The 23,732-nt window shown below is 39.2% G+C and overlaps 1 protein-coding gene across 1 annotated transcript in view; it reads right to left on the bottom strand.

The window, feature by feature from the left end:
- zswim6 (zinc finger, SWIM-type containing 6) overlaps positions 1 to 22,315 on the bottom strand; it is a 55,083-nt gene extending 32,768 nt beyond the window's left edge. The window contains exon 1 of the mRNA XM_062434470.1: positions 21,759 to 22,315. Coding sequence (XP_062290454.1) covers positions 21,759 to 22,212 — 454 coding nt within the window. The 5' untranslated portion in view covers positions 22,213 to 22,315. The remainder of the gene's footprint in view (positions 1 to 21,758) is intronic.
- Between the last annotated feature and the right edge of the window lie 1,417 nt (positions 22,316 to 23,732).

Raw genomic sequence — 23,732 nt, 5'->3', positions numbered from 1 at the left:
TACAGATTACAGACAAAATATACAAGAAATTTGAAGATATGCAATACTGTGAGCTCTTCTTTGCTGCACATAAATCTGATGTTTTCTTATCTTTGTTGGACGTTTAGGTCACAAGCTCCGTTGTATGTCATCATTTATTTAACAACGTCTGTTTGCATTGAACTTCACAGAATATAGTTTTTTATCGATACACAAACTTTTCCACCTCAGCAAATAGTATGGATGGACACACCTGATATAGGAGATTATGATGGGCATTTTTTTAGCTGTTTACTTACTTTGCATTTAATTAATTAATTAATTAATTAATTAATTAATTAATTAATTAATTAATTAGGACAACTTTAAAAATATTAACTGCTATCCTAGTTTGGATATTTCACTGAGTATAAGTGTCATACAGCTTTAATCTGGCAGGATTAACATACTGGACAGACCAGAGAGTCTCTGGTTAGTTTATATGTCAATACTACGTGGCCTCAGATTTACTATGTGCTCATTTAAACACATAACCTTGAAATGTGCTGCAGAAAAGTGAAATAAATGAAGGTCCTGAAACTAAATGTTGTCAGTCATCATGTGTGATACTGACTGACTGTGGTGCACACACACACACACTGGGGCAGTTGCCAGCTTTGCCCCCCCTTGGTAATTCAGCTTTGGCTTTAATGGATTGCTGAAACAAACAGACATACTGTACATGTGACAGCGCAGTGCAGCAGGAACATGGATTAACAGGCAGAGCACACACAGTCGCTTCCACACAGACCTTATCGTGTTGATAGTTCACACAGCAGGTACAAACATACATGTGCACAAACACACAGTGTACATTGCATAATCAGGCTGCAACTAATCATTATAAACTGATGATTATTTTTGCCTTTAATCGTTTTGTCCGTGTCATGTCACAAGTAGAAGATAATTATTTCTGTTATTTGTAAAAATATTCACTTTATAATCATATGTGACAAAGTAAAGCAGCAAATGTTCACAATTTTGGCTTAAATAGTGACAAAAAATTGACTTATTATAAAAATGGTGGCCAATTATTGTTCTGTCTATCAACTAATCGATTAATTTTACTTGTATGATGGTGTTAAAAAGTTGAAGAAATCATTTAAAAGTTGTCAGTCCTCTCTGGTGCCTAACTTGTCATTTCTAATATTTAACTTATCATCTGACATTTAAACTGATACCAATATATCTGCAAAAAAGCTAATATCATATCAGTCGGGACACTAAAAGTAAGTATAGTTTAGATTTGGGCGCTGTCTCCAACTCCGGCTCCTCTGTGGACATTCAGGGACAAACAAACACTCTCAACTAAGACGAATGACAAGAGGAGGATTTTCCCCTCCCTTGTCTTTCTCTATTTAAAAGCATTTGTTTGAGTGCTGTCTGTTCCCGATGTGCTCCCTGAAAGTCATTTGTTTATCCTCGGAGGACCATCAGCAGGCCAGCCAGCGCCTCTCCTCTCCAAATGCATTTGTTCCCACTCCTGAGATACAGCACAGACTAGTCTACAGAGACCCCTTGCAGGCTGCGCTGGTGCCACTAATGAGCTCAGGAATCCCATAAAGACGCGAATAAAATCAAATAAAACCTTTTAGGCTTTTTGCCCCGATTGTAGTAATCTTGTTTTTCCAACAAATGAGCGGCTGTTTGAGATGTAGATACTCTCTGAATCGTGAACAAATTTGCAAAACAAGTTTGTTTACTTTATTACTGGAAGTTTAGATGAGAAAAGTGACACTACTCTGACGTCCTTCTGTTACAGATGAAGTTATCAAAACCCCAAAATCTCACAAATTAACACTTTATAGCTCATTTATTTAAACCAAAGTATAAAAACAAACTGTTAAATATGAAGTTAGAGTCTATTAGCTTAGCCTAGCACACAACAAGCTAGCCTGGTTCTGTCATAAAGTACAATAAATCTAACAAATCAACACTTTATAGCTCAATTGTTACAACCAAGTATAAAAACAAGTTTGCTTTATTACTGGCAGTTTAGATGAGAAATTTGACACCACTCTTGTGTCTGTTTGTTAAATATGAAGATAGAGCTGATTAGCTTAGCGTAGCATAGAACAAGCTAGCCTGGCTCTGTCATAAAGTTAAAAAAGTACCTACTAAAACCTCTAAATATCAATAATTAACATGTTATGTTATTTGTGTAATGTGTACAAAAACCCAAGTATAAAACCAGTTTATTTGCTTCATCTCTACCAGTTTAGATGTGAAAATTGACACCACTCGTGTCTTTTTGTTAAATATGAAGCTAGCACCGCTTAGCCTAGCATAGAACAAGCTAGTCTGGCTCTGTCATTAAGTTGAAAAACAAACCTCTAAATCTCACTAATTAACACTTTACAGCTCATTTTTTTCAAACACCAATGTATGAAAAACAAGTTTATTTGCTTTATTGTTGGCAATTTAGATGACACATCTTTGGCTTAGCACAGTAATTTGCTGCCAGGCTGACAGTTTCCCCCTACTTCCAGTCTTTATGCTAAGCTAAGCTAACCCTTTCCTTGCTCCAGCTTCATATTTATCTTACAGTTATGAGATTAGTAACAAGCGAAACGGATGAATAACCAAACGGATGAATCGATACTGAAAATAATTATTAGTTGCAGTGCTAATCCTCTCATCTAACTGCAACTCAACAAAAAAGCTAATAAATATGTACTATTTCTTTAAAATGTATACAAGATGGGGATGAATTGAACATCATATAGTGCTGAAGTGTGTTTGATGTTGCTGCAGCATTCACAGGAGAATAAAAAAAAGATAAAAGGTAGAAATTCAGATGCTCAATCCTCTAAATTATTTACATTAACAGTCTCGGATCACACCGGCTAAAAACACTGACCAAAATAACCAGGAAGTAAAGGAAAAAACTAAAGTAAAAAAAAGAAAGAAAAGAAATATGTGTGGGAATATGCAGCACATCAGTGAAGCGGGGCCAGCAGAAGGCCGAGAGAGCCGAACACTGTGGGAACAAATGCGTTGGGGGACATTTTGGGTCTCTGAGTGGATAAAGTTAACTCTGAGTAACCTGAATGTTGCTTCTGCTCCTGTGGGATTGTGGTGGTGCAACTCCAGCTGTTTCTGCATTTTTGCTTCCCCTTTAATGTCACCATTTCCCTTCGCTGCATCAGCGCTCGCCATCTCCTGAGATTATAAATCCAGCCATGTTTTCATCCGAGCACGGAGCCTCCACACTCTGCCACAGACTCACTGACGCTGACAGACATTCAACTCATATCTGCACTGATAACAATGGGTCAGCATCAAAATATACTTAAAAGAATATCAGAATATTATTGAATTATAACACTTATTGATGCATTCATGTGTTATCATCACTTTAATGTTGCAGATGGTAAAGTTGAGGCTTATTTTAGCAACTTTATTAACTGCTGAGTGGCTTTATCTTTAATAATTAGTGCTGCAACTAACTATTAATATTTCATTATTAATTAGTCTGCTGATTATTTCCTCAATTAATCTTTGAATTGTTTGTCTATAAAATACTAGTAAATAGTGAAAAATGCTTCTTATAATTTTTCAGTGTTGAAGGGGACAAAAAAATGAACAAATCTTCAAATTTAAGGAGCTCAGATGGTCAAATATTTGATATTTTTGCTTTAAAAAAACCTTAAAATAACTATTTGTAAATTAAAATAGTTGCAGATTAATAATCAGTCAATTGTTTATCAATAAATCTGCAAATCGTTGCTGACGGAAGAAAGAAAACGGGCAAATATTTACCTTTGAAATTCCAGAGAAAGTGAATTTCTGGCATTTTTGTCTAAAAATGTCTTTAAAAGACAAATAAGATTAATTAACAAAATAGTTGCCAACCGAGTTTTTTGTTAGTGTACTAATCAATGTATCCATTAATTATTTAGCTACACATTTCATTTACAAGTTATTTTATACGGCTGCAACTATGTGTTGATTTTTGTTGTTGTTTAGTCCATAAAATGTCCGAAAATGATGAGAAATGTTCCCTGAAACACAAAGATGACGTCCTTAAAAGGTCTCGTTTTTATCCCTAACTCAAGATAATCAGTTTACTGTCACAGAGGACTAAAGAAACCAGAAAATAATAACATTTAAGAAGCTGAAATCAGAGAATTTGGACATTTTCTTCTTCTAATTGATAATCAGAATACATGGCAATTAATTTAACAGATGGAGACTAAACACTGCAGCTCTATTACGTCACAAACATAGAAAAACAAGCAACACGGACAGAATAACAATGCCACAGTTCAACAGGTGACTCAGCAGTGTCCATGAACGCACCATCGGTCTGTCTCTGCTCATTATAATAATATAATGTAGAAACTGACAAAAAAAGAATGTTATTGAAACGTCTACAGTGATGGATTACCTCTTTTAAACAAGTTTGGAGTCTGTGCAATAAAATGAATGCAAATGAAAGTCTGGTATGTAGAAAATAAACCATAAATTCTTGCAGTCTTCAGCACACACTATCTAGTATACTTTAGGAAATGTTAAATATTCAAAACCAGCACTATGGACTATTGTCTCCTCCTAGCTTGTGAGGCCATAAAGTGAGTAGGAGGTGTGCGAAGCTGTAAACTGTTAAATAAAAAAAAAATTTAAAAAATAAAGCGACACACCACATGAAAATGACTGTGAAGAAAACTCTGCAGGAAACACCGAGCGCCGGTCGTGTCCTCGACGCTGCATCTGTTCAAACAAACACACCTGCTGTGGACGGCAGCACGAGCCAACTACGACTTTTTTCTCTCTCCATGAGGCACACCGGTGTGACCTTTGACCTCTTGACGACCAACAGTTGCTTCCTCGAGGACACACACAGCCCGAAAACACCAGTGTGTGCAATATATGAAAGTGTGTGATATCTAAATACTGTCAAACTTAGCACATATTTTTTTTAAGCTAGTGTGTGAATCTCTATATGATCACTATCTTTGTGATTTTTTTAGGATTATTTCTAACCTCACAACTTAAATAACATCCCCAGAAGCAGTTTAAGCATTTAAAAACACATTAACAGTTATGACTGGGCTTTCTCTCTTTGCAGGAAGGGTTTGTTTTCACACAGTACGTTTACCGCACACATACAGTATATAAAAAAAAAAAAAAGTGAGACAGACATGTGATGAAGTGAGAACTACAGGAAGGTTCGCTTCCTTAATGTCACAGCAAGTGAGTGAATGATGAGTCAGAGGAGGGACTCGCTTCTTTGAAACATGACTTCACTAATCCAGGCTAACATGCTGTTTTTATTATTAGGCTAAAAATCAGCTGAATCAGCAATCTCCTGTTTATAATTAAGTTGTCTCTTTTCTTGCTTGTTTTTATTTGCTCTCTTTTATAAGACACATATTTTATGAGTTGTGCATGAAGCACTTTGTAACTTGGATTTTGAAAAGTGTTCTATAAATAAAGTTTATTATTATTATTATAAAATGATCCTACTGATCAAAAGTAGAGGATACATCAGTTTATCTTAGATGAAGTTCTAGTGAATTAGCTCCTATTTTAAATTATAGGCCACATGAGAGTTGAACCTATGACCAGCACTGACATGACTGGCTGACTGATGATATGTAGATGTGTGGGGAAACTTCCCAGCATGCAATGGGTCAACAGACTCATGGGGGGGGGGGCGGCAAGTCAACGAGAATCCCCCCAAAAATAACACGAATATCTATTTATTTGGAAATGAATAGCGTTTGTTCTGAAACTTGAGTCTCTGTGTTGGGAAACTTCTGTTATCATGGCTCATTTTTAAGCGATAGCATTCACTGATGTCATTTTATACAATGAAGTTTAATCTTAAACTGTTAAATATCACAGCCTCTATTACCTATCTTCATCACAAGGGTTTGATAGCCATATTTGAGGCATCATTGCCCAAAAAAAATGTGTTTATATGTATATTTTCTGTGCATATAAGATTATCAGCTATCGGTATCAGAAATAGAACAGATCTTTATTGTCATTGCAAGTATACAATGAAACCAGTCCAGTAACTCTAACGTACACGCACAAACCCAAACACATCTCACCCATCATTATTGCATCATTCATTATTGGGCCCGGGGGTGGCACTTCTGTGTGTGTGTGTGTGTGTGTGTGTGTGTGTGTGTGTGTGTGTGTGTGTGTGTGTGTGTGTGTGTGTGTGTGTGTGTGTGTGTGTGTGTGTGTGTGTGTGTGTGTGTGTGTGTGTGTGTGATCTCTGCAAATATTGGTACCTGCATCAGCTCTAAAAATCCAGTATCAGTGAAGTCTTCTAAGTTTTGCATCATTTTTAAAGCTGAAATTACGTTTTTGTTCTTACAGAGAGAGTAAAAAAACAGGGGGTACTAGTATCGGTTCACATGTGAATAGTGCCCAACCTTATTTAACATCATTTATATCATTATCATATGAACATATTTCCTCACATAACGAACAAAGGGAGCTGACAGTGAACAAGCATTTTGACATGTTTGGACAGCTTCAGGCTTTTCACAGTCACAGTAATGCTGTGTGTTTGTGTGTGTATATGTGTATTGTATGTCATGCATGCGTGCGCTGAATAAACTAACCCGACTGCATACTGCAGGCTTGTCTTTGTCTCAGGTCGAGTGAGAGCGAGAGCGGCCGTTTAACTGTCGGCGTAACGTCATAACGGCGTGCCTCTAGGAGGAAAATACTTTCCTACGGCGTCACTGAGGAGGAGGAGGAGGGGCCCCACGCTGTCAAAACAGGATGCAGGTCACACCTTATCATGGCAGAGCATCAAAAACCAGAATCTCTCACACACACACACATAAACTCCTCCACCTCCGTTGTGTTTGGGCTTAAACAGACGACACATACGGCTTGCTCAACATTTTTCTGGAGAAGGGAGGAGAAGATTCGATCAGCTTAAAAACAGCAGGTGTGACTGCTGGAAGATGAATAACTCCACTATCAAGTCACTCTTTTCTTTGTGGGTGTGGGTGTGTGTGTGTGTGTGTGTACACGTTTATTTTGGTTTCTGCCTCCCCACATTATCTATCTATCTATTCCTGCCTCAACCGACCCACCAACCAACCAACCAACCAACCAACCCTCTTCCGCTCTGCATCTCATTTTACCAGCTGGAGTTGCCTTCCTGCTCAGCTGCGATGTGATTCGTCATGTCACGCCATGACTGAGAGCTTCACACACTAACACACACACACACTAAACAGAAATATGATCATGATTATACTCCCTGGCAGCTTGGAGTTACACATATTAAGTCTCTTTTCTCACTCGGGTGGCGAAAAAAAATGATATCTGTCAAACACACACACACACACACACACACACACACACACACACACACACACACACACACACACACACACAGATCAGGGGGGCTCACATCTCACATCAGTGGACACACACAGTGATGAAACCTCATCCTCATCGTCCTCCCCTTTAAACTCATCCATTCCTTCTCAGCGCCACTCCCTGCTTTAAACTGCATTACAGCCGCGGGTCGGTCGATACAGGTTTATTTAAAAAATGCGCTCGGTTTTCCATCACACACACACACACACACACACACACACACACACACACACACACACACACACACACTCACACACTCTCACAGACACACACTTACTCGTTACTCATCGTATTAGCAGATGAAAACAATGACTCAACTTGTAGGCGCATGCCAGGCATACCCTCTTTGTGCAGAGACATACCGGAGGAGTTTGCAGGGCTTGTGAGAGCTTGTGTCATCCCCGAGGTGTGTGTGTTTGTGTGAGTGTGTTTGTGTGAGTGTGTGTGACCTTTGAGGAGCTACCCGTTTTTTGTTTTTTGTTGAGAAAGCAACCGAATTATACATGGTTAATGATGCGCATTAATTTCATGAATGTGTTCATTATGTTCTGGATTCTTAATGCACGTAAAAGTCAGTTCATACGTCATAGGGAACACTGCTCAGCCTCTTTTAAGGGACATAATGTGCTTTTTTGTGATTATATGTTATTAATATGCTGTTATGATGTCGGGTGTCTATAATAAACGTAGTCAATGCTCTAAAATTTGAGGTGAACATATGTAAAAATGCTGTGAACGCTTCATCTGCCATGTGACTTCTACTTCCTTGTTGTGATTACATCAATCAATCAAAATGTATTTATATAGCAGCTTTCATACAGGTTAATGTAGTTCAAAGTGCTTCACAGTTGATTGACAAGCTGATAATAAGACGAGAACAAGTGTAGAACAACATAAAGAAAAGTAATTAAAAAGCGACAAGGGGACAAAAACAACAAGAACAAATTACACAGAATGATAAACATGTTGGTATGTGAAATTTAAATAAAGTAAAGTAGAAAAACTGCCCAAAAAACGATGTACACTGAAGTTGTCCCGAGGGTTGTTTGCATTGTCGACTCTCATATTTCGGATCGTATTCAGGCTCCAACATGTACACGTGTATTTAAGAAGCTTCCATTACAAGTAAAGAAGTGAAATCTTATTATTATGGTCTGTTTACGTAGCCTACCAAGCTGGCAGAAGCTGACCAATCAGAACAGAGTGGGCTCATCAGGAGGAGGGGAGGGAGGCCTTAAAGAGACAGGAGCTAAAACGGCCTGTTTCAGACAGAGGCTGAACTGAGCGGCTGCATAAAGGGCCAGAATAAGATAAATAAGGAGTTTTTAACTGGAAATAATGCAATGATATTTTTAGAATATAACCGTAGACTTGGAAATTCACTTCAACTTCTTGTTCAACACAGTCTAGTTAGCTTTTTAATGATTTTAGCAACTATGGCGCTGTGTTTTGTTCATACTAGTCATATTAGTCAATTTTCATGCTTCCAAGTGGCTTCTTGCTAGTAAGTGAAGCAAATCTATCAGCCACTTCCATGTTTTACAAGAATTTAGCTAATGGCTGCTGTTGATTTTGCACCCTGGACTCATGGGTATTGTAGTATTTAAAGCCATCCGCCAAACAGATAAACAAGAAACAAGAATTTCTCTGAGAAAAAAAGTTAAAATGATTATAATATCATTCAGGACACTCCTGTATTTCTCTGTATTTCTATTGCAAGGAACAGTGGGGAGGTTGTTTAAATATAAACTTGAAACGAGACTACAGAATTAATAAAAAAATGTCACACCTTTAACCTGTTAAGTTTCTTTATGAGAGTTGTAGGATACAATATTTGAGTATTTGAAGCTTGACTCACACTAAAAGCCGGGGGATTTTTTGGCTTCTGCTGCTTTGATTTGGCTCATTGTTTTGTAATCTCTGTCATGCAAGTCTCCCAACTTTATTAAATTGCTCAAGTTTGTCTCTAATAGATAAATCGGGTCAGGAAATAGCATTAAATCCATCACACTTTGCTTCATATTGCTTGTTTAGTCTGTCCAAAAGTGCACAACACAAAGATATTCAGTTTACTAACACATAAGAGGAAGAAAAGCTGCAGATTTTCAGCATTAAAAAGCTTTAACGTCATTAAAAAGTGGAATGAACAGTTAACCATCACGAGGAAATGGAAAACAATGTAATACGTGGCTCTAAAGTTGTGCAACAGTTTGCCTGGAAGTCTTTAAATGATGGATAAATAATCAAATGGTTTCATGATGAGCTTTAAAAAAAAAACCCAACCTGGTTTTACTTGTCTGAACCTCAACATGTTTTACCTGTTGGAGCAAAGAGACGCTTAAAAACCAAAAACCAACCAGTAGTGACAGTGTGAGTCAGGCAGGAGTGGAGCTTAATGCTGAAGGTTAGACGGAGGGAAAAAAGAAAATAAAAAGGCCTGGAGCTACAGTTGGACCAGGAGAACGAGATCATTTTCATGTTATTACAGATACAGACGTAGGTGCAAAAAGGTGGAGCAGCATGCAAAGAGGGCAGAATAACAAACTGAAACCAGACAGGAGATCCCCGAGTGAAAAAAAAAAAAAAGGAAAGGAGGTGAACAGGAAGTGTTTGGTTTTAGGTCTCGTGACAACACACTGCTGCATGCGTCTGCTCAGGTTTCGTTTATATATGACAGACAGTCTGGGTCACTTTTTCTTTTTTAAAATTTGGTTAAATAAACATGAGCATTTAACCGCTGTGATGTTTGTGTCTCTGTTCAGATAAGACAACGAGAGGTATAAGGAAAGAGGGGGAGGAGAGAGGAAGAGGAGGAGGAGAGGAGCATCAGTCTTCATTAAGCGTGCTCCGGCTGTGAGCTAAGGTAACAGCCTCTGATGGATGGCCCCTTTAAGTTCCCATTAAAAAAAAGGTAAAAAAGCATTGCTCATAAGCAGGAGGAGGGAGGGAGGGAGTTGGAGGTGGAGGTGGAGGTGATCCTGCATGGCTACTCCACTCCTCTCTCAGCAAACACACTTCATCTCATTTCCCTTTTGCTGCTTTTTTTTTCATGAAAAGAAGATCAAGAACAGGAAAAATCGTGAGCAGAGCTAATATGTTTGAAACGCTCCGAGCGGTTCACCTGTTATTAACTAAAGTGCTCTTGTTTGCAGAGTCTGCGGAGGTCTAGGAGGGGCCGCTCGTTCTACCGAGAGACCACCCCACGCGGGGGCCCCCGGGAGTCCCATGCGGCGAGGCGAGGACAGCGGCAGGCTTTGACTTGCTGAGAGAGTGTAGAGGGGGTTGAATGAATAAAACTCCCTAGACGCCACTCCTCCCTCCCTCCCTCCCTCCTTCCCTCCTTCCTCACCTTAAAGAAAAGAGACAACTCAACTGGTTTCTACACCTCTAGGAAGCCGAGGTGCATCAAACTGTTCATATTAGCAGCGGCGTTTCCTGAAGTCCGAGAACAGGTTAGAACACAAAACGAGGGGTTTAATCGACTCAATTGAGGGCAGACGGAGGTAAACTAGTAACTCCCCCTCCTCCTCCTCTTTCTCCTCTTCCTCCCATCCGCCTCTCTGCTCCGCCGCCTCTCCTCTCCCTCGAGTTGAAGGTTAATGATGAAGGGATACGGCAGAGGAATACAGATCAGGGGAGACGTGGATGGATGTGGAAACAGGTAAACTAAAGCAGACTGGAGCAGCTGTGCAATGAGAAGAGAGATTATGAGTAAATGTTACCCTGCTAACCCACCAACCCGGGCTTTAAAGGGGGGATAAGGTCGGGGATGTTCTATATTTCTCTTATTGTCAATAAATCCCCAAAAACAAACAGTGGATCTGATCTACCAACAAGAAGTATGATATATCTTCTTCCTGTGTGCCGTAGAGCTCCATTGTTGTTCAAAAACTATTAAATATATCTCACACACACTGTCCTGCTGCAAGAAATACTCACTAGACTAGCATTAAATGTGTATTAATCCGCCGCTGAAAGTAGTCCCTAATAAATGTACTACTCAAGTTTGACTAGAGTTTAATTAAAAACTACAATGCTCAGCTGTTTTAGGATATTTGTGATGTGTTTTTGTGATTTTTTTGTTGTTTTCATAGTTTCTTTCTTCTGTTGTCCATACATTTCCAAGATTTATTAACTTATGTAAGTAAAGTAATTCTAGGACAGGTTAGAAAAGAAGAAATAAGATAAATATTTAACCAAAAAAAAGGGGGAAAAAAACATATCTATATAAAAAATAAAGAAGAACACCTCCACAAAATCTGGGCTTTTACATAATTAAGCCATTTAGTTTATGACTTAATATTTTTATACTGTTATAATGTTGAATGTTTATGTTAAAAGTGGTTAAAAAGCTCCAAATCTTGATGTTAAATGCCCCCCTGCAAGTCAGAAAACCAAGTCTTCAAGCTGCTTTAAACGCCTCATTTCCAAAGTTATCTGTACTTCCTCCTCATGATGACATCAGATTGTTCAAACATGCCAATAAACGTTGTTGCTAAGGTCGTTAGCGTCGTCCATTTGAACATTTCAAATCAGATTTGAGCTTGAGCATGTACTAATGTATTCAAGAAGTTTCCATTTTAAGTAAAATATAAGTAAAAGAAGTGAAATCCTGTTATTATAGCCGGAGGAAGCTTCGTGAAGCCGACCAATCAGAACAGAGCAGACTAATTAGCCTTAAAGAGACAGGAGCTAAACGGCCTGTTTCAGACAGAGGCTGAACTGAGCGGCTGCATAATGGGCCAGTATAAGATAAATTAAGTGTTTTTTAACTGGAAATCATGCAACAAATATTCCAGTAAAGCTCCAGAATATAAATATAGAGCTGCAAATGTGCATGATACTTCCCCTTTAAGGAATGAAATCCTTATCTTACAATGTGCAAGAGACACAGGAGGCCAAGTCTTTGATTTTTTTGTCTTTTTTTTTTAATCGCATTTGTTTAAAGTCTCACTCTCCCATGAAACATAAAAATCTGTTACACACACACACACACACACACACACACACACACACACACACACACACACACACACACACACACACACACACACACACACACACAGACACACACACACACACAGCCAAGAGTCAATTGAATGTGTCCACAGAGCTTTCACTGACCATGAGGAAGCAGAAATGAAAAACTTGGTTACATTCCTCGCGGTGTCTGACACTGACCTGGAAAATACCTGGGCAGGACTCCAAGGCTTCAACCAGCAACAACAGGAAAACTCAGATTAACTCAATTGTGGGACTTTAAAAAAAAATTTAAACATCTAACGGGCCTCGCTGTCCACTCACTCACTCACACTCTCACTCACAGATATGCCTCTGTTAACATTCGGTTAGACTCTTGTCCTTAATTTTATTCGGAGTATGGTCACTGAAGTGTAAAATCATTTTTCAAAATGGCAGGTTTTTTTCTTTTTCTTGCCGATAGCCGGTCTGGTACGAGCTGTAAAAATCCAGCCGAGCATTCGTTTCAAAGCGTGTAGCTCCAATAAAAATTGATCTTGCATGAGCAGAAGCATATTGAGCTATGCATACACTATTAATGCTGATCAACAACCTAAAGGGCCAAGTGCAGCGTGTGTGTGTGTGTGTGTGTGTGTGTGTGTGTGTGTGTGTGTGTGTGTGTGTGTGTGTGTGTGTGTTTGTGCGTGCGTATAAAGCTTTGCATCATTCAGTAGGTGAGCGCCAATTCATTGATTCTTCATAAAATTGCAGATGAGAAAGCGAGCAAACAGTAATCAGTGTATACAAAAGGCCTGAAGCTTCATGAGTGTGTCACTGTGTGTGTGTGTGTGTGTACAGAGATAACACAAATTAGCGCTGTGAAGTGCTTAGCTCAAGTTTAATTCAATATAGTGTGCTGAGTTTAGCATTTGAGAGTATAAATACATGCAGCATCACAATATCAGACATTAATCTGAGTAGCAGCTGTGCTCATATATAAAACTTTTTTTATATTTAAGCAAAGACTCTCAATATGTGAAGCTAAAGTGGAATCATTCATCTCCCGATCGGTTAATCGGCTGATTATTTTAGTATTTGTCGATACAGTGTCAGAAAATAATGAAAAATGAATCTAATGCCTGAGGTAACAACTTGAAATCTGCAGATATTTCATTTATAATTGATTAAAAAACTGAGAAAAGAAGCTGTTTTTAACGGTTGAGAAGCTGGAAGCAGTGAATATAAAAGCAGAGCTACGAGGATTAATCGATTAGTCAATCTGCTGCAACTATTTTTGATAATCTACTAATCGATTTAGTCATTTTTAAAGCAAAATACACTAAATATTAGTTAGCTGCAGGTTCTCAGATGTGTTAATTTGAAGCTTTTCTGTGTCATACATGATTATAAACTGAATATATTGAAATGTTGTACTTTTTTCCCCCTTCCTTTTCTTCATGTTGTCACTTATTCTGTCTTATTATCAGCTTGTCACTCAACTGTGACGCACCTTGAGCTACATTAACCTGCATTAAAGCTGCTATATCAATAACGTTTGATTGATTTGAAGATGTCACTAATTGCTGACATATTATACACTGAGTAATAAATCACTGAATCGCAAGTAATGATTAATCAAATTAATCAATATTGCGAATAATTGTAGCTCTACTTTAAAGATTAATTCATTATTGTAAAAGTTTATGATGCATTTTCTGTCATATGACTATTAGATTAATGGCTCAGGTGTTCAAATTAAGTGAAAGTAACAGTTTTAATTGTAGATTTATATTAAAGACTGTAAAAGAAGACGTAATCAGCTCCTCCACTGTCTAAATGTTTGATCCTCTCTGGTGCAGAAAGCATCCAAGTTTGAGTCGAAGCATACTTGACTCCGGTGTCAAGAGCTCTCCGACTGAAGCGCCTCCCGTCAGCTCGGCTAATCAGGAAGCAGGAGAGCATAATGACGACTCAAAAAGAAGAAGAAGAAGAAGAAGAAGAAGAAGAAGAAGAAGAAGAAGAAGAAGAAGAAGAAGAAGAAGAAGAAGAAGAAGAAGAAGAAGAAGAAGAAGAAGAAGAAGAAGAAGAAGAAGAAGAAGAAGAAAGAGAAGGAGGAGGAGGAGGAACACTTGTCTCGGGACGCTGCGCCTCATCGGACGATCGCTGAGCCAGAACGTCCATTTCAGAACAGAGCAGGTGGGAGTTTGGGATAGTTTCAGATATGAGATTTCACACAGAGCCAACAGAACCAAATCTAACCCTCTAACATCCGACCCTGCAGACCAGAACGCTTCTTTAACAGTAAAACATGATGAAATGTGAGGAAAGTTTAAAGATACAGACGACGGCCAGACTCCCTGTCGGCCCCGCGTTCATGAAGCAACAGGCCCGTGACAGACTTGAGGGCCGAGTCTCAAATTCTGCAAGTCAGTGTACAAAATGACGCCAATGTTGATGTAAGCTCAGCCGTGAACCGTTTCGGCAGCACTTGATGTTTTAATCGGTATGGACGTGCAAACAAACACGTATAACTATCACAAATTTCTGACAGAAAAAGGGACAGAAAGTCTGAATTAAGCTGTTTCTGTTCTCAAAAGCTGCACATACTGATTATTTTCATTATTAGACAATCTGGTAAATGTTTTCTTGACTACTCTGTTAATTATTTTCTTGATGAAATGTCCAAAAATACTAAAAAAGTACCTCATAAAGACTGAAAAATATACCAATTATATTCTTGATTAATCAATCTGTTTTGAATTGTTTTATAGTAGTGAAACATGGCTAGTTATCATTTCCAAAAGCCAAAAAAGAATCAGTTTATTATCATGTATGACACAGAAAATCTTCATATTCTCACATTTTAGAAGGTACAACAAGCAAATATTTAATATTTAATTAAAAAATGATTATTTTTCTAATATCAAAATAGCTGCTGGTTATCAATTAATCATCAACTCTCAATTGAGTATGATTCATTTTTGGGCAATTTTTGGACAAAACAAGCTGATTTTTCCACTATATTTGATCAATTAATCAATTAAATTATTGACAAATGCCGCCATAGCTCCTTCATCTCTTGAGCTCCTTAAGTGGCAGAGCAGGTAAGTCAGAAGAAGAAAAGAGATCGGGGGAGGCTGTTCTCGGTTTTCTATCAACGACGAACACTGCATACCAACAGCGTCCATGTTTCAATGACCTTTGACCTCACACAGCAGAGGCAGAGTGAAGCTTATCAACAGAGGGGATCAGACGAGGAGAGAAAGTGTGTGTAAAAAAAAAAAAAAGGTGTGAACTTGACCTGCTGTAAAGTGCAGTAATAATAACCGGGTAGAAATGGTAGCAAACATATTACAGCACATGTTTTTAAGCCACATATATAGAAACCATGTATTTCCTCGGCTAGGTAAATGTGATGCTGTGTGTTTAATATACATTTTTTTCTCCCTCTCTCTCCGTTTTGAAGTTGTTTTGACAGTCTGAGTGCAGATTCTCCTTCTGAAATAACCATCACTCAGCGCTCACATAAACACTGAAGCCTATACTTCAACTTCAACACGCCACTGAAGCCTATACTTCAGCTCAAAGCCTATACTTCAACGTCCATACTCCACGTCCACGTCATGTTTACCATGAAACCCTCCAGAGTCACCGCAGACAGCGCTCATCCAGGAGCTACTTCTGACGTCCTCGACACCGCGTGCAATGTTTTAAAGGGTCGTAATCGATGGAGAAGAGAGCTGTTAGGCCTCAAAACTGACCACGATACTGGGAAACTTGTCTTTATGAGAAAGACAAGGAAATCTTCTCAGGATATGATGTTAAAAAAGATGATAATGTCAGCTGATCCATCAATCCCCCACTTTGATCAAAAAATGCATTATTTAAGGCTGTGAACTAGTGATTCATTTTCATTATAGATGAGTCATTTAGTCCATAAAATGACAGAAAAAGGTAGAAGAATGTTAGTTACTGTCTTCTTTTGTTATAGATATTCACTTTTCTGTCATAAAGGACTTAAGAAAAAAGAAGAAACTCAAGCCAGAAAATGTGATACTCAAAATAATTCAACTGGTGATTCATTTTTTTTGCTGATTAATCAATTCATCATTGCAACACTAGAAATATCTCAACAACTATTTCACACACTGGTATTACATTTTTTGTACAGACAGTTCTTTCTTTTCCTAAATAGCACCACCCTGAAGTTCACATATGTGGTTTTTTAGTGAAATATCTCTGCAACTGTTGGACAGATTGCCATGAAATCGGGTTAATGCATTCATGTTCTTTCTGATAAAAGACACACGTTGATGAGATGAGTGTTTTGAAAACAGCACAACTAAAAACAAATGTCATTAAAAGTAATCTTGCACCTATCAGCACTTATTGGCTATACATGGATGTGGACAACATGTCTCCACTTCCTTCTGATATGCAAAAGTGAAGCCAAAACATCTCCTTTCTGGGAGAGGCCATCTTGCTTGTGGGAAATTATAGGGATGGGTGTCAATACTCAATAACTGTTAAGGTATAGACTGAAATAAATCAATACCAAGTAGTATTGAAACACCTCCCGTCAAACGATACCTGCAATCGATCCTTTTTGCAGCCAGAGCTAGAAAATATGACTTACTCACAGCCAATCAACGCAAGCGTTATCCGATTTAATGCAACATGTGATTGGCCCACTGCCACAGCAGCTACAACCCGTCTGTGGTGGTGAAGTTGTGGTGAATTTGAGTAAGCACGCTTAGCAGTTCAGCAACCAAGATGCCACTTAAACACTCTAAAGTGTGTCTACACTACACGCCTGTTACACCGGATAAAAGACAGAGCACTAAATGTGTGATGGGTATCAAATGAAGTACTCAGTTTGTATCGGTATCACTTTAAGGGGACTTGTGAAGTCATTTGGAGCCAGAATCTGAGCGGTAGAGTTTGCGCCTGATGGAGGTTTGAGTGTGGCTGTTCTTATATCATCAAATAATTAATTAAAAACAAACTTATCGGAAGAATGAGCGTGATACGAATTACCTAATATCACAGAAACCATCTTTAGGAAAAACGTAGTTTGGCTCTTGTCCCATCCGCTAACATGGAGGGGGTGGGGCTTATGAGCTATACTGCAGCCAGCCACCAGGGGGCAATCCAGATGTTTTGGCTTCACTTTTTGTCAGCTGTCATGATGTCCATATTTATATATAGTTGATTATTAGCACGTAAACACACTGAGACTGAGCTTCAGGTCACATTTTCAGCTGTTTATAGAGAAAATTGACTTAAAATATGGAACTTATTTGGGGGAATCATGTTTTTCTTCTTGTATTAAGCTAATATAATATGCTCAGTCTTACATTAGATTCAAGTTAATTGTCATTGAATGAGTGCAAGTGCTTCAGATGTTGCTTTGCAGATCTTCTTCCCCGTCTTTGCTTCATCACATCTGGGCTTTCTTCTGTAATATCTCTGGAAATGTTAGCAGAAGTTACTGTTTCCTGCACACAGGATGTGATTCTGCTTTCTGGCCCTCTTCCCTGAGCACAAACTGAAGGAGACAAAAGGCTTTCATGTTCTCAGCTGCTTCTCTGCGTGAATCTCACTGCAGAGCGACTCCACACCGGAGGAGCTTGCAGGACGCAGAATCAGACTCAATATAAAAAAGAGGCTTTGCACGTTTTGTTTAGAGAAGATCTTGTTTTGGTTTCTGACCTCGTAACACACTTACTTTGTATTCATCACTTTGAACTTATGTTGATTTCACCTATTTGCATTTAAAATTGCACCAGACTTTCACATTTTATTTGCTAATGTGATTTTACAGCACAGGCCTTTTTAGGATTTACTGTATAATATACATTTTTAAAAGCAGCAGATGTGATCTCATTTTAAGCATTAGTCAGTTTAATTTTATGCCAAGGACCATGACTTTGACTTTCCTACTTTGAATTAAGACACTTAACAAGATGTTTAAGCCAATTAAAATCACTGATGGCAGCAATTATTGACCAGTTATGAATAGTTATAAACCAGCGTTTGCATTATTTTTGTATTGAAACATCAGTCAGGTGTCCACATGATCATTAAAGCATGTTTTTCTTGTTCATACTGACCATTAGAAGATCCCTTCATAATGCACTTATAATGTAAGTGATGTTGGACAAAATCCACAGTCCTCATACACAGGAAATATGTTACAGTACAGCATCTAAAGATGCTCCAACGTCTGTTTAACTGTGACTTTAAAGGACAATTATGTCTTAAAACAACAGTCAGGAGCCCAAATGATCATTGAAACCAGTTTTTCTTGCTGTAATCATTCCTTGAAATGTATTTAAAAGTTCAATCTGAGTCAAAGCTTCATCTTCTATGTTTCAACGTTACAGTGTTTTTAGTACCAAAGTCTTTTTGTTACTATACTTCCACCACAGCTCAACAGAGAAACACTAAGAGGGAATTTGATGCTAAAAAGACTGTAAATGTGACAGATATCACTTGATATGACTAACTCAGACTGCTGAAGCTCAATAGAAGCTGATCATCTTCTTTTAAATGACTGTGTGGACACACTGTGGATTTTGTCCAGCATCACTTTGCATTAAAAGCACATGTGAAGATCTTTTAATAGTCAGTATGAACAGGAGGAATGATTACAGAGAGGAAAAACCTCTTTCACTGTTTATATAGACACCTGACTGCTTGTTTAAGACAACCGGTCCTTTAATGTTTGATTTTTGTGTTGATGCATGTTACTGTGAGTCCGCACAAAGGCACAAACATTTATTTTTTGTATTATTGTTTGATTTTAAAGTGCTGAGTTCACACTTTTAGTTATTTCTTTGCTGCAAAATCTTCATCCAGCTCAATAACACGAACTCAAACCCCCAACCAGAGGGGAATACAGTAACCCTCAAATCTGTTATTTGCTCTTGTGAAAGAAAAATGGCTCCTTTTATCTTTGTGCTGATTAACAGTGAGGGTTTGTTGTGCAGTGTGTGGGGGTGTGTGTGGTTGGGGGGATCTGGGGGGGGCCAATTCATTTCCTCAAGGTCTGCTGCGACAAACCTCCTCCTCCTCTGGTACAGCCCACACGTGGGGAGATTACATCTTTTATTTATCACTTTCTTGGCTCTATTTTTCCGGCAAATTCTTGGCCAGGGAGCAATCAGCCAAGAAGAAACCCTCCCTATACTATATATATATATGTGTGTGTGTGTGTGCTACTGTTATTCCTCTTTGTAAGCATGCAGATCAAGCCCCCTCCCCTCTCCTCTAATTCACTCCCTGGAATAACAACCCAAATTCAGTTTCCCCTCAAAGAAACATTTCCCAATATCTGGGAATATATAGGCCTCTGGTTTTGGCAGAACAGAGGCTGGTGTGTGTGTGTGTGTGTGTGTTGAGAGTGTGTATTTCCTGTGGTCCTTCAGTGAGTACACAAAGCCCACATGCATTTAAAAGTGTGTGTGTGTGTGTGTGTTTGGAAGGGGGGGGGGGGGGGGGGGGGGTTACTGGGTCATGCAGAAACTGAAGTGATCAGATTGCATTACAATTCAAATGAACCACGCAGAGTAATGGGATTACAGTCCTCCTCCTCCTCCTCCTCCTCCTCCTCCTCCTCAGCAGCACCGCTCGCTCCATGTGTGAAAAGAAGAAGCAGAAGCAGAAGAATAAGAAGGTAAACCCGAGTCTGCTGCCGAAACCTCACAGGTGACACACACTCACCACCACAGCACGATCAAAGACTCCTCCGGTTGCAATAATGGCTCTTAACCTGGAGAGCATCTTCATTTGAAAGTGATTCAACACCCCAGCCACCATCTCTCTCTCTTTCTCTCTCTCTCTCTCTCTCTCTCTCTCTCTCTCTCTCTCTCTCTCTCTCTCTCTCTCTCTCTCTCTCTCTCTCTCCGAACCAATTGGCTGCAAACTGGTGTGAATGGTAACCCCCCTCTTTTTAAAGAAAAAGGGGGTGAATCGTTGTGCTCAATACGCTTCCTCCTTCCAAAATCTCGTCTATTTAACACAGAAGTGAAAAGATGCTTTTGTTTGCCTTCCTTCTTTTTTCTTTTTTTTAAAGAGAGGCGACAGGAAGCTTGAAAGACACAAATGAACATGAAAATAGGAACAAAGTGCCAAAGTCACAACAATAGGAATGCTCAAGGTATTTGATATGTGTGGCGGGTAATTAAAATCTCAAAAGACAAGCGTGGTATAATCACATTATAGGAAGGGAGAGAGGAGAGAAAAACGTGCAACATGCAACTAAATTCAACAAAAATCCAATGTTTTGCAGAGTCACCGGTGGAGGAAAAAAGTTGTCATATGCAGAAGAGACTCAGTTTAGCACACAGGTGTCTGTTCCTGTTTCACTCAGCGGGTTAAAAACAAACCGACAGACAGTTACTCTGATGCTCAGTTAACTTATGTAGTGGTTTATCCTGCACTAAAAAACACTCACAGTAATAACACACTGCAGCTACACTAAATCTGAATATGCAATAACAACTGTGTAGCGTGCCACTGCCTAATTTGACTCCTTCCTTACAAAAAACCCCTCATATTTGTAATTTTTTTACTGGAAGGGAAGCACGTCACATAGAGCTCGCTACACTTAAATTATCATTCAGTGGTATCTAGAGTGTGCCACACGCTGAACAACTCATTCAAATGTAATGTGTGTCGGTTGAGACCCAACCCAGCACTCACTGAGCACTTCCTTTATTACTCAATACTTTCATGTAATCATTTAACACTGATTTTAAAAAAGGGGCATGGGGATGTGTGTTACCCCTTTATTAAAGTGATGCATGATATAATATATGGCTTCAACATGTTAAAACTCCCAAGAGCTCAATCAATGAGTAGCTATAAAAATGGAATTAATGACATTTTTAATATATTTAGGTGCTTTTTTGACGTGACTTCCCCCTCCAAAGTACTTTAAATCTTCATATTAACATAATTTATTGACACCTTTTAACTAGGAGCAGCACCAGCAAGTCAGCAGATGTGGGCATTTACCCTTTTTCAATTATTATAAGTTCTCTCTACACGCATATAGTGGTATTTAGATGTTGAAAGATATGTAAAATGCCTCTTTGTGGAGTTTTAACACAATTAAAGTGACCCCCCCCCCCCTTTTTTTTTTTACATTTCACATGCAAACTGCCCCTGAGCAAAAAACAGGATTTAAATGCCCCAGCAGTCACACATTCCCATTCATACACACAGCAGATTTAAAGCCCCCATTGTAGCCTCCCCTTGTGTCTGTCTGTCTGACCGCTTCACCCTTTGTTGTCACTTTATCTTTTATTCCTGCTATATAACAAGGAGATTTTCTTGTTTTTTTAAAAGTATATATATATATGTGTGTGTGTGTGTGTGTGTGTGTGTGTTTGCACCGGATAAACCAGCTCACTCACCGACTTGCAGCACATTATCCACGCAGCCACTCTCCAGGAGACCGATGCCCCGTCGGAACGGCAGCCGAGTTTCGTCGCCGATCTCCCCGCTACTACCTGCGCACTCCTCCGCGCTGCCGCCACCAACACCGCCGATGGAGCTATTAAACGACGAGTACATGCAGATCTCCCTCTCGCTCCTCGGGAAAGACCAATACACTATCCGCCTCTGCACGGGCTCCGGGATCCTCTCAAAGCACTCCTCCACCCGCTGAAACGGCCACTTCTCCGCCACTCTCCGCGCCGAGATGTCCAGCAGAGTCTCCGGGCTTTGGGTTGCGCACGATGCGCCCTGCGCTGCAGCGGAACCGCCGCACGGAGCCCCCGCGGCCCGCTGGCCAAGCCGATATGTCGAGCTGTATCCCGGTCTATAGCAGAGGCGTTTGGCCGGGGGCTGCTGAACGAGCTCCGCCATGATAGCTCCACTTTTAAACGTCAACGCACCATATGAACGGGATCGGGGGGAAAAAGGGAAGAGGTTACTCACGGCTTGCTTGCTGGCCGTGTATGTGGCCAAATCATCCCTTTATGGAAACATGGGGGCAGGGCTTCTCCGGAGCTTGTCAAACCCCTTTGTTGACAAATTGAGAGCAGGCGTGGTCTGTCCGGTCTGCTCGGTGCTAAATAAGGACTGAAGGGGCGGAATTCCTGCTAATCTTCCCATACCACTTTATAATGTGATTCCTTGTTTGTATTGAATGTAAAACAAATTTTTAAAAAAACACTTATTGCACAGTTGTTTTTATGTCATAGTTGTATTTCCTGGCGTTGTGTTTCCTCTTGTGCTTCTTCACACTTTTTTTTCAATATGTGACAGATTTTTTAATTTGACTTTTTTCCAGGGGCGATCTCAGCACCCCTTAAAATAAATACATTACTACGTATTTTACGACTTTAAGTATTTTGTGAGCCCGTCTGTTAGAGATGGGACAAACACTTACGCTACAGGTTCAAATGGTTTTATTTTAACAGGTTTAATGTACTTTGGATAGTTCTGTCATTAATATATAATCTTTCCCTCAGGTTTTATTAACTATCTGAGAGTCCTCTCTGTAGAAATCTGTGATTGTTTATTTTGAACCATTATTATCATACATTATAGTAGACCACTCTACTATGTATTTATAGCAGGGGGTTTGAACACTTGCAGGGGCATTGTATGTCAAATTCTCATTAGGAGCTGAGCCCTCCTGATCCTAGAGGTCTGATCCTAGAGTCGCCTTTTTTCTATAAAGTTGTAAAAACAAAACTCAGCTCATTTCATTTTGGTGGGATTATTTGGTCCCTCTGACTGAAATATTATTATATATGACATCATTAGATTATTAATAGTGAAGCATCAGTGTTAGAGCAGCATGTTACTGTTGTAGCTGCTGGAGGTGGAGCTAGTTTACACTACTTTATATACAGTTAGTTAGTTTAGTCCAGTGGTTCCCAACCTAGGGCTGGGGCCCCTCCAAAGGATCAGCAGATAAATGTGAGGGGTGGTGAGATGATTAATGGGAGAGGAAAGAAGAAAAAAACTAATGTGTTTTCAGTTTTTGGACTTTTTCTCTAATCTTTGATTTTTGCTGAAATATTGGATGATTTCAACATGTATTGAAATGAAACCATGTGAGCAGTTTAGAGGGAAAAGCCGGCCGAGTGTGTGGTCGAATCATCCCTTTATGGAAACATGGGGGCAGGGCTTCTTCAAGCTTGTCAAACCCCTTTGTTGATAAATTGAGAGCATGCATGGTCTGTCCAGTCGATAAGATAAAATCAGCTTAGTTTTAGTTTTCTTTTCATTTCCTCCATTTTTACTGTTTTCTGTTCAGTTTTACTTGTTAGTAGTGGGCTAGTACCAGTAGGGAGAACACAAACACAGCTAAGTTTACCTCAGTGTCAGCATTATTTCATCCTTTACCGCTTATACTAATCAAGGCTTTCTTCTAA

The sequence above is a fragment of the Scomber scombrus genome, chromosome 15 (genome assembly GCF_963691925.1).
Source record: "Scomber scombrus chromosome 15, fScoSco1.1, whole genome shotgun sequence".
Classification (NCBI taxonomy): domain Eukaryota; kingdom Metazoa; phylum Chordata; class Actinopteri; order Scombriformes; family Scombridae; genus Scomber; species Scomber scombrus.
Note: the sequence above shows the minus strand (reverse complement) of the source record. Positions and strands in the feature narration are given on the sequence as shown.